At 42.1% G+C, this 15,089-nt stretch overlaps 1 protein-coding gene across 1 annotated transcript; it reads left to right on the top strand.

Annotated features, from left to right (window-relative positions):
* Positions 1 to 5,408: 5,408 nt before the first annotated feature.
* Positions 5,409 to 6,470, top strand: LOC308372358 (alpha-(1,3)-fucosyltransferase 7-like; the record flags this gene model as incomplete). Its single annotated transcript, XM_080847513.1, has 1 exon — positions 5,409 to 6,470. The coding sequence occupies one exon, from the start codon at positions 5,409 to 5,411 to the stop codon at positions 6,468 to 6,470; it is 1,062 nt and encodes a 353-aa protein (XP_080703639.1).
* Positions 6,471 to 15,089: the final 8,619 nt, after the last annotated feature.

Here is a 15,089-nt window from a genome sequence, read left to right as displayed (position 1 = left end):
AAACCAACACTAATTGACAATCAAACTGGATACACCGGTAGTTACACTTCAGTGTTGCATGGCTCTGGATCAGCATTTGGGATGCCCTGTGTCCCCAACAGCAATCCCCCCCCCCCCCCAGAGGAGGTTTTAGTCAACTTAATCATCTTCCAGTGGTGTCTCTGTAACATGTTTTTGTGTTTTGATAAAGAAAACCTTCTGTGTAAAATGAATAGATTTGGTGTGCACTGATTATATTTTAATACTGTGACGACCCTGCCTCTTTTGGGTGCTGGGCTGGCTGCTTGTGTTTGTCTGTTTTTGTGTTGCAGATGACCTGCAGGTGTGTTGGCTCGTCAGCTAGGTCTATTAGGCTGGCTCGTTAGTGATTGAGAACACCTGGGACCGGTGTTCCCTGTGATTACAAGAGCACCTTCCACAGGTGCCAAGGAGGCTTGAGACAGAGGTCCAGAGAGGGAGAGAAAATGGGGAAACCTTGCTCCCAATGCTCTGTTCGAAGCCATGCTCACCTTTTGCGTAGTTGCTAATAAACTAAAACTGTTTGGCTTTTAAACAGTTTTGGCTTTTATTTGTAATGTCTGTGAGCCTGACGTGACAAATTGGGGGCTTGACCGGGATTGAATTTGGATTGTTTGGTGGTGCGCGTTAGCTTGTTGTCTTCGTTGTGGCTGGGCACATTTTAGAAAACTGCTGGACCAAAGGAAGGTAGGTTGATGTGCTGATGTAACGGTGTTGGAGCTAAGGCTATTTTGTTCCCCTGTTAGGCACAGCAGCGTTACTCCTTTGAGTTTCGCTGGGATTGTTTTGTAGTGTTGGGGTGAAAGCGGCTAGAGCGTTTGTCTCGGGAGCATGGCCGTGGTGATGGGGTGGTTGCCATTAACTGGTCGCTTCCTCATGCCAGCGGTATCTAGTGCATAAATGCCCACCGCAAGTAACCTCATGAAGACCAGGGTTTCAGTTAGGTAGTTTTTTGTAAGGCCGATAGAGGGGGCGCTCTTGGTTGCCGTGTTCCAGCCAGCATGTTGACTACTGCGTTCTGTTGGTCTGGGGTTTTAAGAAAAAAATGTAACAAGGAAAAAAAGGGGGGAAGTGGGCATCGCAGGGTACCCTGCGTTGCCGGTGGAAGGAGTTCTCCACCTCGGTCAGTGGCAGTGACGGAGAGGGAAGAGCCTTACGTTTGTGACTCAGGCATACTAGTGTGTAAGGCAGTGTCTGTGCATCAGGCCTGCTGGGGTGTAAGAGTGTCTGTGTATCAGGCAAGTAAGGTAGTGTCTGTGCATCAGGCCTGCTGGGGTGTAAGAGTGTCTGTGCAACAGGCAAGTAAGGCAGTGTCTGTGTATCAGGCCTGCTGGGGTGTAAGGTAATGTCTGTGCCTGTTTTGTAGTGCCTGAGTCTGGGTGGCTTTGTGTCATTTTAAACCTGTGTGTTATTAACCTCTTCTCTTCCGTATGCAGCTAAAAGGAGCCCGAGGTTGAGGGGGGGTGTTGCTGCAGGTGGTATGTTTCGTTAAAAAATTGTTTGTATCTCGGGGTTCCTATTATTATTGGGGAGGGTGTGATGACCCTGCCTCTTTTGGGTGCTGGGCTGGCTGCTTGTGTTTGTCTGTTTTTGTGTTGCAGATGACCTGCAGGTGTGTTGGCTCGTCAGCTATGTCTATTAGGCTGGCTCGTTAGGTGTTCCCTGTGATTACAAGAGCACCTTCCACAGGTGCCAAGGAGGCTTGAGACCGAGGTCCAGAGAGGGAGAGAGAATGGGGAAACCTTGCTCCCAATGCTTTGTTCGAAGCCATGCTCACCTTTTGCGTAGTTGCTAATAAACTAAAACTATTTGGCTTTTAAACTGTTTTGGCTTTTATTTGTCATGTCTGTGAGCCTGACGTGACAATACATTTCCAGAGAGCTTTTAAAAATATTTTATACTGTATTTGATGAGCTTTCTACCGGGTGTAAAATTAATTTGACATGAACATTATCATCTCATGATGGGGAAAAAAACAGCCTTTAAGAAACAGAATTATTATAACAAGAGCGTGGCGCTGCCGAGCAAAAGGCCCTTTCGCCCATGGTGCGGAGCTTGGCTTTGGGGACGCGGAGGAGCAAGCTGTTTGAAGACCTGAGGGTGCAGGTGGAGGTTTGGGGAGTAATTAATTCTTGCAGGTAAGGAGGTGCATGTCCATTTATATTTGTATGGGTGATTATAAGGACTTTGTAGTCAATCCGGAAAGAGACAGGGAGTGAGTGTAGTGAGTGTAATATTGGTGTTAAGTGCTCATATTTCCGGTGTATGAGATGTTCCATATACATGTCTGTTCATCAGACTATTACGTGATTAATTATCCTGAGACTGGTCTTTTTGGACCGTCATCACTGAGTCTTTGTGTTCTATGGACTAGTGACATATCATGCTGGAGTTACTTTTTGGTCTTGCCTGTGATTTGTTTTGGGACATATTCTTAGTTCTCTTTCTGTTTGTAAACTTCTCTCATATCCTGGATTGAGTTTTGCTGCTTTGCCGGTTTCTTGACTTGTTTTGTGTTTCCCTGGAATTATCGGCCCTGTATTTTGCCTGAGATACCTTTGTTTTTTGTCTGGATTTTCTGATCTTTGGATTAATTCTTGATTTTGAAAATAAAAATACAAAGTTTTTCCCACTATATTTGCATTTAGGTCCTACTTGCTTAGTGGGCTAAACACTGGGTAAACAGTTCAATGACTGTAAGTCTAACTCATACTGTATATCTGATGATAAAATATTGATAGAGGCACTGAAATATAAGACAAAGAGAGTAACTAAATGGTCTTTCATATGCTGATTTACAAGCCTATGTTTAAAAGACTTGCAAATCCAGAATTCAACTTTTTCCCTAACAAAGTTGAATATTTCTGCTACTTTATATGTACAGTAAAAACTGCACTCTAGATTCACATCTTCCCTGTACATACTGTAACATGTATAAATCATATACACTTTACCCTGCACTTCATACATAGTTTTATTACAGTGCATGAAATGCCCTGTATTGTTATTCCTATAGGCTTCTACTTCTTATTTTTTGTACCGACTTCTGCGATTAATTAACAAAGACATCGTTCCCAGCTAATTCTTTGCTAACTTCTCTCTGCACACTATTTTCCCCAAACAATAAACATTGTAAGGAGGTGCGTCAACCAACTATTTCGAAATTAAAGTGGCCTAAGATAGACTCCAAGTAGTAGCCTAGGTCCAATTAGGAGGCTCAATGTTGAAAGAAGTCCATCATTGCCAGGGTTTTTTTTGGCAAATTGGAGGCCCTGGGCAAAGAACAATGTTGAGAATAATTTGTTCCATGGTGGAATTAAGATACGTTTTAGGCTAATACTGAAAATAAACTAATCGTTTTTCATGCTTATAATGAATTGTCATTATTTTGCAATGACAAGTGATTTATTTGAATTAGCAAAAAAGTTCGTCCGCAACGCCCCTGATCATTGCTATTATTCACAATAGACGAGGCTATTGACATTAAAATAATGAAATTATTCAAACAGACCACCAATGGGCTCATTCACATGGTTTATTATCATTTGTTATTTTATGTAGACCTATCCATTCTCCATGTAGGCCTTTTTCTTAACTTTTGCATTTCATGCGCTGGTATTTCCTTCAGGAAATGCATTTTCTAGTTTATTTATGTTGTAGCTTCATTAGCTACTGATTTTCATCTCAAGATATTATAGTAGGTTTCATACAGGCCAATTTCCACACACAGCATCAATGCACACAATGACTCAGCAATGGACGTATCAAGACATAGTGACACAACACTAAACTAAAAAAAGTAGATCTGTGTGCTCAGTGATTTGGTCTCTAATTACTTTCCCATACCAAGAAGATAGAGGAAACTAGTTATTCCGGTTTAACACCCTAACACCCTAATCCACACCTGTCAATCATCACAATGGTCAACTGAGAGATGTACAGGGCTTACGGGTGGGTTGCTGACGCTCTGTGTGTCGCAGTACAATGGTGTCCATGTCATCCAGCAGTGACACAGCTTCCTTGTCGCGGTAACATTTATAAATGGTGAGAGAGACAGCCAGAGGAAGCATCTCCAGTCATGTAAAGGACCGGACCGGTGCACAACAGCCCCCTCAAAAGGTAAGGCACATTCAACTAATCTGTTAGGAAACATATTTTGTTAGGACTAACAAACTGTGAACACCAATGGTGTATCCTACACATTCATACCACATAGCATTTACTATTACATAAAACAAATTCTATGTGGCTCAACAAATACAATTAACACTGGGTGGCCGTGTTGTGTAATTCTAGGCTACAGTTTCGATCGGTATTTTAGAACTTTTGACTCAGTAATGTATATCGTAGGCTTTAATTCAATGTAAAATGGATCTGCAGTTAAACAAAAACAAAACTTGTGCACATGCAGACTTTTCAGCACTTACTTACTGAACCGAATGATGTTAAGATTTTGTGTGTACTGTTTATGTTTTGATTTGTTTGTTTATTCTGTGAGGATATTAAAGGAACCTCCCTTGTAAATAAATATAAATATTTTGATATGAAAGCCATCATCTCCTGCACCCTTCTTCACAACTTCACCACCAAGTCCAGTCCCCACAAACATGGGGTGAATGCTTCGGTCTCTCACAAGCAATGGCGTAGGTTTGCATATGGTCCATAGGGACTAGTCACAACCAAAGTTTAGGAAAGACACAATTGTCCCCACCAATATTTTGTTAATTTAAATTGCCTGTTAGAAAAAAATATTTTGCACACGATATTTGCAAACTCATTCGTATTATTATCTTTACTATGTTCGTCGCCCGGAAGAGTGAAAAAATACATTTCCAAGTTTTCCAATGCGCCCTCCAGTCTGTGAGACAAGATGCTGTCATTTCATTGGTTGAAAAGGCTCATGTTCTCAGCAAGTGAAAGCAGAGCTACGGCTCTGTTCAATGTTACCCATGAATGTTATCATTCACACTGGCTATTTTATGATTTAATCAGTTCAAAGTTCCACAAGTTAGTACACAAATGTTAATATTTAACCCTATAATAAAACCATATATTCATTTTATATGGGGGGGCTGCTGGGCAGTGTCCCTACCAAAGCTGAAAATAAACCTACGCCCTTGCTCACAAGCATATAAAGAATAGTTTTTACCTTTCGAAATAAAATGTTCTACTTCTCTTGTTATAGCATGGTGATGTTGCTGTAGCCCTGGTTAGCTATTTGATATGCCATTGTGTTGTTTTAACCTGGGCTGATGTTCTTGCCACCCCATACTGCCCAGAAGTGGGAAATAAGGGAGCATCTGTGGTGTGCGTGTGAGGTTTGCCAGTTTGTTGATTTGTACTTTGTTGTTTTTTTACTTTAAAGCTAACTCAATGAGAAAACAAAGACAATGGACTTCTGTTGCCACCGATGGACACTGCTGGCCGCCTCCCTTGCCTGCCTCACACTGTTTGGCAGCCTGCTTACCATGTGGCCCTCTCTGAGGAAAATGTCCCAGAGACCTGCACTGCAAGTCATCAATAATATCACAAATACAACTGTTCTAGTGTGGTACTGGCCTTTTGCAAGTTCATCCAGCGTGGGGGGCAATGTGTGCAGTGAGATGTTCGGCATACCCAACTGTATTTTGGTAGATGATCGGTCCTCATTCTCTCAGGCAGATTTTGTGGTTTTCCACAACCGTGGGCTGATCAATGGCCAACAAAGACTGCCTGTGCACCTCACCCGACCACAGAAGCAGAGGTGGGTGTGGACTTCACTGGAAAGCCCAGCACATAATGGGAATCTGAAGCCTTTTGCTGGCCACTTTAACTGCACCATGTCTTACCGCCTCAATGCAGACATCACTATACCATATGGCATGTTGGTACCACAAGACTTTGGAACTGGATTGACAGTGGAGGATTTCATACCTAAGGATAAGTCTTCGCTGGCATGTTGGGTTGTGAGCAATTATGACCCCCACCATAAGAGAACTGAAGTATACAATAAACTGAAAACAATTATACCAGTAGACGTGTATGGGGGAGCAGTGAATAAGCGTCTGAATGATAAGACTCTGAGATCCACAATCTCTCGCTGCTACTTCTACCTGTCTTTTGAGAACTCCATATCTACAGACTACATTACAGAGAAGTTTTGGTACAATGCCTTCATGATTGGAGCTGTGCCTGTAGTTTTAGGTCCACCGCGGGAACAGTATGAGGCAGTGGCACCAAAAGATTCCTTCATTCATGTGGACGACTTCAGATCAATAGAGGAGCTTGGAGAATTCCTTAGGAAACTGGCTAAGGATAAGCAGCGCTATGCCTCATATTTCAACTGGAGACTGAAGTATACAGCAAAACGGTTGGCTGATTGGAGGGAGAGATTCTGTAGAATCTGCCCCAAAGTCAGCAGCTTCCAAACGCAGAAAGTGTACGATGATTTAGATGCTTGGGAAAGGAAATAAAGCAGAAGAGAAGCAAGACACCAACATCATATTATTTTGTATTATTGAATTCCAACCTGTGATTTTTTTGTGCCATCCTTGCACATGGTGATATAATTCAGATTTGTGGAAAACAATCTTCCAGTTGTGTCCAGATTTTATATTAGATTTTATATTTATATTTTATCTTCATTGCTGAGAATGCGGTAGGGGGATGCAGCTCAGACTGAGAACAAAACGTGATTGTATAAAATCTGTTCTCTCTCGTATGTTCTCATACTGTCAAACGTTATACTTGAACTTAATGGGAAGAGGAAATGATTGTGGAAGATAGGGCAGACAGACTGGTAATCACCAGTAAAAAGAAAATTAAGGGGAATATTATTCATGATTTTTTTTCATTATTTAAAAAAAAAAGGTCTTCAGAGAGAGCTGTGTATATATATATATTTCTAAATATTAATACATACAGGTGTGGTGCCTGTAGCCCTAACCAGGCACTAACATCCACCTAGGTGCAGGGAGTGGTATGACTTGACCGTGTATGGGTTCTTATCTGCTGTCGATGTCTTCTATGAACAGGTCCTATGGTAGGCCACACCGCCTACCACACGACCGTCCACAGTCTCACCAAGCTGGGCTCGCCATCACAGGAAAGTTGTTGACTCACTAGTTTGTCATAGTGTCAAAGTAAGAAAATTGTAAGAGCTTTCGCTAGGTTTAGCCGCTAGCATCTCGTTAGTGATTAGCAATTCCTCCAATGTGCTGCTTCAAAGAATACGCTTACGTAAAATGCATCTTATTGATGTCTCTTTTCTGTTGTCTTCATAATTTGCACATTTGGCATTGAGGTAATCCAAAAGTAACGGAAAGCAGTTAAGAAGACATTTTTTTAAACTCCACTACCCAAGTTTCCAGGACGAATCTGGCTTTCATTACATTTTTCTCATCTGGGATTCATTCTTAATTTAGACCAGAATTTAAGAACGCTAAATAGCAGTCGTACATCGGCAAGTTTTTTCTTAAGGGCTGAAATTGTGAGAAATCATTGGTCATTGCTTTTACATCAATTCGAAAGACATCCTCGGATTTAAATAATTATAATAATAATAAATATGAGAATATTTGTATCATTAACAATTACGTTACAAATGTATAGTCATGATTCTAAGAGGCATCGTGATGTTCTAAAATAAATTAAAGCACTACAAGATCACTGCAAATGTTAGTGAATAAATAAATAAGCACTTAACTCAATCACATTGATATAGCCATAGTGGAATAGAATGGACACATCTATACTCTGCAACAGTACCTCCACCTCTGCACCGGTGAAGTTAGGTCTGCAGAGTCTGTGGATTGTGCACATGTCTCCAGAGATATTTTCTTGGGCTAGTCTTTCGAAGTCTGTAAGAAGATATTTAAGAAAACACTTAAGAAAATGTTCTAGAATGAGGCCCATTGTTGACATCACTGCTCTCATTATCACCCAGCTGTGCTTGACCATGGCAGTATCATGCGTGTCGTCAGTGCAGGTGTCAGTGTCCCGGATATGGCCAGCTCTTGTACATGATGGCTTACTGTTTGTAGAAGCAATGCAGGCAGGGCTAATTGGTGCCATAGTAGCTGTTTGTCTACTGCTACTAGCACTAGCTAAACTTGGTTCAGCAGCACTTGAAACATTATCAGATGAACTTGAAACATTATCAGAAATGTCTTCCACTTCCACGGACGAATTCCTTGATTGGAAATATTGTGTTACCTTATGTTATTTGTCTCTGAACTTCTCATCCTCCCTTTTCCTCTTTCTTTTCTCACATGGTTGAATCACTCCCTTTGATATAATATTATGCACAGGACACATTTTGTATGTTATATTCTTCTATGTTTGTTGTAAATATTGTAATATATGTTATGCCTCATTTTGCATCTCTTCCTTGAACTTCTCTGGAATAAAGGGTATTTATATTTTTCGAATGAAAGAGTGCCTCAGTTCTTATCTTAATCTCCTTAAAAGTATTGATCTGGCCCGGGGGGGGGGAGGCCCATTGTTGACATCACTGCTCTCATTATCACCCAGCTGTGCTGGGGAGCAAATCTATCAAGCATCATTATAGTTTTTAAAGCACACTTGTAACTAAAAATTGGTGGGTTAACCTTGATTACTTAAGCCTGCTACCACTGAACACCTGAAATACAGTTCCTTCAAGGCCATTTAATTAAATTGAGAAAACCCAGGTAGCATGCCAGCTATCCATTACAGTTTTTCTCCATTGCTTTGGATCATTTCACGAAAGAGAAATTACATTCTCAAAAATCTTAGTGCATTTGGCAAAATAGCCTATATGGTTCAGCACACCTACATAAATCACCTTCAAAAGGTCATACAGTATCTCACCCAAAACAGTTTACTCAAGCTTCAAAACCAAATCATTGGTCACCAGTCAGTGCCCCCAAAATGAAAAGTTCCTTCTCGATTGCTGTGGCTCATCTCTCCAAAATAAAAAGGACATTCTCAAAGCTTTAAATACATTTGCCAAAATAAGCTAGGTGGTTTAGCAAAACACTATGGCACACCTGCAAAAGGTCATATCTCTCCCAAAACAGACAACTTATCAGTAGAAACTAATTCCTTTTCTCATACAAAAAGTCTGTGCCCCCAAAATGAAAAGTCCCTTTGGCATTGTTTAAACACTGCAGGTCAAAACGTTTCTAGATGTTTTGTCAGTATGGCAGGGGACCATAGAAATATCCCTCATGTGCATATTTCAATCTTGGCTTGTCCTTTGACACTGAATGGTTACTGTAGTAGATGTTTTCTTTCCAGAATGCTATGTGTATCAAACAGAAAAAAGATGAATTCAAGAAGAGCCAATAAGGTTTCACATCACATACTGTATTGCACTCATACTGCCATGGACATTGCTACAGTAATTGTTACAGAAATTGCCAACCAGACACAGAAAATGTGTACAACACAATGTACTGTCAAACAATAAGCACATCAAATTATGTATAGCCTACAATACTGTAACAACACATACAGTAGGAAAGTAAAGCAAACCTGGAGTTGAGTTTTCGTCCTCTCTCTCCTGCTCATCCTCGCACTCATGACTGTCTGGGCACAGATTTTCATCAACCTCACACTGGCGTGAAAAAGTGTAGCGTGTCCCTGGTGACTTGTCCTGTCTCCACAGAAGTTCGCCCTGAAATACAGGGTTTTCAGACCGTGCGTTTAAAAAAAATTAAAACTTCAAACTGCGACACGAGGTCGTAGTGGGCAAAATATATTGCATCTCTATGGGTTGTAGCACTACCATAAAGAATGCATGGGCAACGGTTAAGGCCATAGTAGCTAAACCGTTCTCGGATGGACAGAGAAGAACAGCATCTATTGTTTTAGAATTCTCGCCTCGATTTCCGGCCAATGCAACTTCCCTTTTTGACGGGTTGCATTCTTGCTTCTCCCTCACCAATGTCTGTACATTGTATTTTGCCTTTCTGAAAGCGTGCTACATCAATTGTTTTGATTGAGACAGAGACTAAGCATTGGGACAGCGCCATGAAGTCGTAGTGCCACCAAAAATATATTACATCCAAAGTGGCGAATTCTCGCCTGCCACGCAGGAGGCGCATGTTCGATTCCCGGCCAATGCAACAATCCTTTTGAGAGATCATATTCCTTACCTACCGACCTACGCCATCTCCTGACCACATTTATGACAACAAACAGTATTTATTGTTTCTTGTAATCAAAACAATTGACACTAGATCTCGGTGAGGCGGAGGCAAGGAATAAGAACTTTCAAAAGTACCGTTGCATTGGCCGGGAATCGAACCCGGGCCTCCCGCGTGGCAGGCGAGAATTCTACCACTGAACCACCAATGCGAACCACAACAGAGAAGATTGACAGTCAGTTTTCACAATACAGAGATGCTGTTCTTCTCTGTCCAACCGAAGACGGTTTAGCTAAACGGCCCTAAACCGTTTCCCATTCATTCTCTATGTTAGTGCTAAACCACTACGGATGTAATATATTTGTGGCCACTTCATTGCGCTGTTCCCATGCTCAGTCTCTGAAAACTTATATTTTAGACAAACTTCTATGGAAAAGAAGATGCTGTTATTCTCTGTTCAACCGAGAAGAATAATAGGGCGTAAACCGTTTCCCATCCATGCTCTATTGTAGGGCTAAACCCCATAGCGATGTTATATATTTTGCCTACAACCTTGTGTCGCAGTGCTGATTTAAAAAAAAACTGCACAGTCTGAAAAACCTGTATTTCAGGGTAGACTTCTGTGGAGACGGGACAAAAGTCACCAGCCACGAGCTAGTGTTCATTAGAGGTTGTTTGGGGTAAATGTTAAACTACAGGATACATTTGATGCACCAACTGAAAAGCAATTTTTTCCCGGCCAATGCAACTTTTTTGAGGGTTTTATATTCCTTGCCTCTGCCTCACAAATATCTGTACACTGTATTTGCCTGTCTGGAAAGATCTAATGTTCTAAATGGTTTGGGTGAGCGTGCCACAGAAATGGTTTGACAGAGACTGAGGGTCGGAACAGCGCCATGAAGTCTTTGTGGTCAGAAATATATTACATTCGTAGTGGTTTAGCAACAAAGAAGAATAGGAGACGATTTATAATAAGCCCTTGTCCCGCATATTAGGATAATGTCCCACTTTGTCCCGGTCATTTAAAAAAACAAATGTGATCAAATTATTTTACCTGGTTTTTCACCCGAAGATTGGAAATTCCAACACCACGTTTTGAATGTCAACTCAGTACTGAAACTATTATTTACTGTTAAATTATTGTAGTTAGGTTAGGTTTTATGAGAATTTGTTATGTAAATACGTTGTTGCGTTATAGTTAACAGTTAAAGTTAAAGAAGCAGTATACACTTAAATGTGTTTTTTTTTATGTAAACTAAATAGCTAATCTACGGCATCCATGCACGGCGGCAGGATTTTTTCTCTCCCGGTGCTAAGGGGGGGCTTGACCGATACGTGGGGTAGCTAAGAAAATAATTTATTTTCATGACGTCACTTACTTTATTAAGAGGTTCTTGTTTTTTCCCCCAATAAAAGCAGCTATGATACACAGCACGAGAATGTAATACAAGCGGCAATGGCGGAAATGTTTCACGTGCGTGCAAAGGTTCAGCTCCGGACAGCGACCATGCGCCTGCCCATAACCAGACAATACATCCAACATGCAACAAGTATTTATTCCATATGCATAATAAATGAAAACAAACAACTATGCATTGACAATATTGTCTCGGATCACAACATCATAACTTACATTACATTAATAGTAAAACTCATAACATAGGCTACAAGTGCAGCCGCAACGAGAAGTGCGAACAGCTTGTTTGAATGATTAAAAACAAACAAAAAAAAATCACCAGAGTTGTTTTACAGTAGGCTAGGACAATGCGTCTGTTGCTGTGGTTAAGTGCAAATGAGTCCATGATCTTCTGGATCTTCTGGACATCCAGAATCGTATTACGCTCTGAAGACTCTAGTTCTGTATAAAACAAAGACGTATCGACAATCGACTCGAACTTCAGCGACGAACTTTTTTTGGTAGGTTATCAGGACTCGTTCTTTTTTATGAGCTAAAATTGTGTAGATGCCAGACAGTGGAACGGGTTGAAACGAAAACAGTGTTCACCTTACGGCCTACTCCCCCCTCTTGTCCCCTCTCTCTCTCACACACACACACACAGCACAGGGCAAACGGGGTACAGGCGCAGTACAAACACGCAAGCATGGATTGTATTGGAACAGAATGCATACGTTACGTATGAACCTTTATAGTTTTTCTCAGTCGCCTTGGTACATTTCTCAAATCATCCTCGACATTTGCAAAACAGTGCTTAAATGCTAGAGGGGCTTAACTGGGGCTACACATTTTTTGCCGGGGCTATAGCACCCCTTAGCCCCGGTGTAGCGCCGTCGCTGACGGCATCTATGTTTTAAATCATCCTGAAACTTGCGTGCCAGATGCTGATAGAGTCAACTGTTTGGGACGGCCCACCTCCCCAGCCCCTACCTGTTTCATTTGCTGATCGAGACTTGTCGTTCACAGGTGTTACAGTAATGCCTCCTCAGCCTCACTCAGCTCCTTTCACACTTTTAAGCATTATTTCAAAATGATGCAGTGGGTGTTAGGCTCAGGGCGGAGGGTGTACTTAGACTTTATTATATTGTTCAATTTCTAGGTCAAATTTGCTGGTGTAAGATGGTATATGCGTAAGACAATGTTGCTAAATTTTAAGTCAAGTTAGTAAAACATTTATTTTACTCTCATGTACGTATATACAGTGTATATATATATTTCATTACCATTTAAAATGTTTATCTTCTTCCTGCAAATCAAACTACTCTCAAACATATATATAAAAAACAGAACATTAAAACATACTTTATCAACTATATATAGCTTTATAAACTCCAGCCATGGTGATGGTGATGATGCACCAGGCTGTTAATCCACTGCTTCTTCCCCTCTATTGCCTGATGCATCAGGGATTCCCCGGAGAGCCAGGAGCTCGAGGAGCAGCAGGAGAGCCAGGAGCTCTAGTGAGTATGGCAGAGGAGGTGGGAGGAGGAGTCATGAGACCCCTCTCACACAGAACCATCGGTATCACTTACATGATCGTAGGAACCCATGCTCTCCACCTGAGAGGCAGCCAGACAGGAATCAGATGGGGATTAATAATAATAATGAATTGTATTTATATAGCACACTTTAACAAACAGAGAAGTCTCAAGGTGCTTAAATTAGTGATCATACCATTAGTTACTTTTTGTTTGTGAAAAATGTTTTGCTGACATGTTTGGAGGTTGCATCTAATTTACCTGATTCCGTTAACTGTGTGAGTGGTAAGCAATTGTTATACTAGCAGGACTGAATGGTTGTTGAGAAGTTGTTAGTCCATTTTGTGTTCTCTGTATACAGAGAGATAAATCTGCTGCCCTACCCCTGAAGTATTTTAGACCCAGTTTTAAAATAAAGTGTGTTTTTAACCTGCCTGTCCAGAGGAGTCTGGATGGGCGGGGTGTCACTGTTTTAATTCATGTGTGTCTCTTCTGTGCAGGACTGGGAGGAAGGGAGCCCCTGCCCTCTGGACCAGACAGAGGTGTCCGTCGTGGAAGGCAGCCCATGAGACTTCACCGGTCAGGAGCTGTGATGCGTTCCCGGAGCACAAGAAAGAGCGTGTGCAGTCCACGGCCTGGGTACGGCAGACCAGAGCCAGTGGGGCACGTGTTCCGGGAAGCGCAGCGTGGCAGGGGACCCGTGGGCCACGACCGGCCCCCTGGCAAGCCCGAATCCACTGGTGGGGGAGGTCCGCCCACTGTCGTATCGGGCAGCGGTACACGGGGTGAGTCAGAGGCTGGAGGGTCTACCAGCCGCAGATATCCATGCGCTCTGGCTCACTCTGACCAGTGTGAGCACCGTACTGCGGACCTCCAGGACCTGCTGGTGGAGGCGTGCGACGCTGCCCCTCCTCGTGCCTTGGCGGCTGGAAACATCTACACAGCAGGAGGCGGCGAGCATGGCCATTCGGAGGGGGTCGGGGCTTCACGCAGGAGGGTCTCGGCCACCACGGCTCCTGATTCCCGCCAGATGCCCCCCCGACAAGTGACCAAGACCACGAGAGGGCTGGAGCTGCGGGCTTGGGGTGTTTCGTCTCCGCTGGGCTTCAAGAAGCGGCGGCCCTACTGCTGTGATGGGGGGTGGGGGCGACGCTACACTGGATGTGGCGAACCCCGGTCCTGCATGGAGAGATTTTTAATTTCTGATTACAGGTTTTTTTTTTTTTTTAGGATTTTTACATATCCCATGGATTTTACAGACACAGACAAAGACTCTTTTACATACACACACACCACCGGTTTAAAAAAAAAAAAAATTTGTGTAATGTATTTATTTATGATGTGTTCAAAAAATTTGGTGAAAATCTGTGAAATGTAAAAATGTGAAACTGTAAAACTGTAAAACTGTGAAACTGAAGAAGTGAAAAAAATGTAAAATGTAAAAGTGAAGTGAAACTGTAACGGAAAGTGACAATACATTTTTTTCGAAAGAAAAATCTGTTCTTATCAGTTTAATATCTGATACGTCCCCTACCCGGGGACCATATATTAAATTGATTTTTGGAACTGGGAGATGGAATAGGGGCTTGCTCCGTCCACTCCACGCATCGACCTGGTATTGCAGTACCTCCAGGAACGGTGCACTTCCCTCCCGGGAAGAACAACCTTGTCTAATATAAAATGGGGGGTGAAAGCGTATCATATGATGGAAATCGGCCTCACGAAATGTTATATAGTAATGTCGTCGATACTGCGGCTATTAGTAGTAGACATCCTCGCTTCGTTCACGAGTAGGTTTGGTAGTAGTTTTGATTACTTCTGTTTAAACACATCGTTTTGAATTATTTTGAATCTCCGCTGGTCTTGACAGAAAGAAAATTCCGTTTTTGACTTTACTCCGCACCTTCTCCATCTATCTCTTCAATATAAGAGTTAAATCGATTACCAATCCAGCGACCCGGGTTCGCTTCCCGACTCCGGAGACCTGACAGAACTTCGCGATCATTATGGATCCAGCAGAGAAAATGT

Source organism: Sprattus sprattus (assembly GCF_963457725.1).
Source record: "Sprattus sprattus genome assembly, chromosome: 11".
In the NCBI taxonomy this organism is placed as follows: domain Eukaryota; kingdom Metazoa; phylum Chordata; class Actinopteri; order Clupeiformes; family Clupeidae; genus Sprattus; species Sprattus sprattus.
Note: the sequence above shows the minus strand (reverse complement) of the source record. Positions and strands in the feature narration are given on the sequence as shown.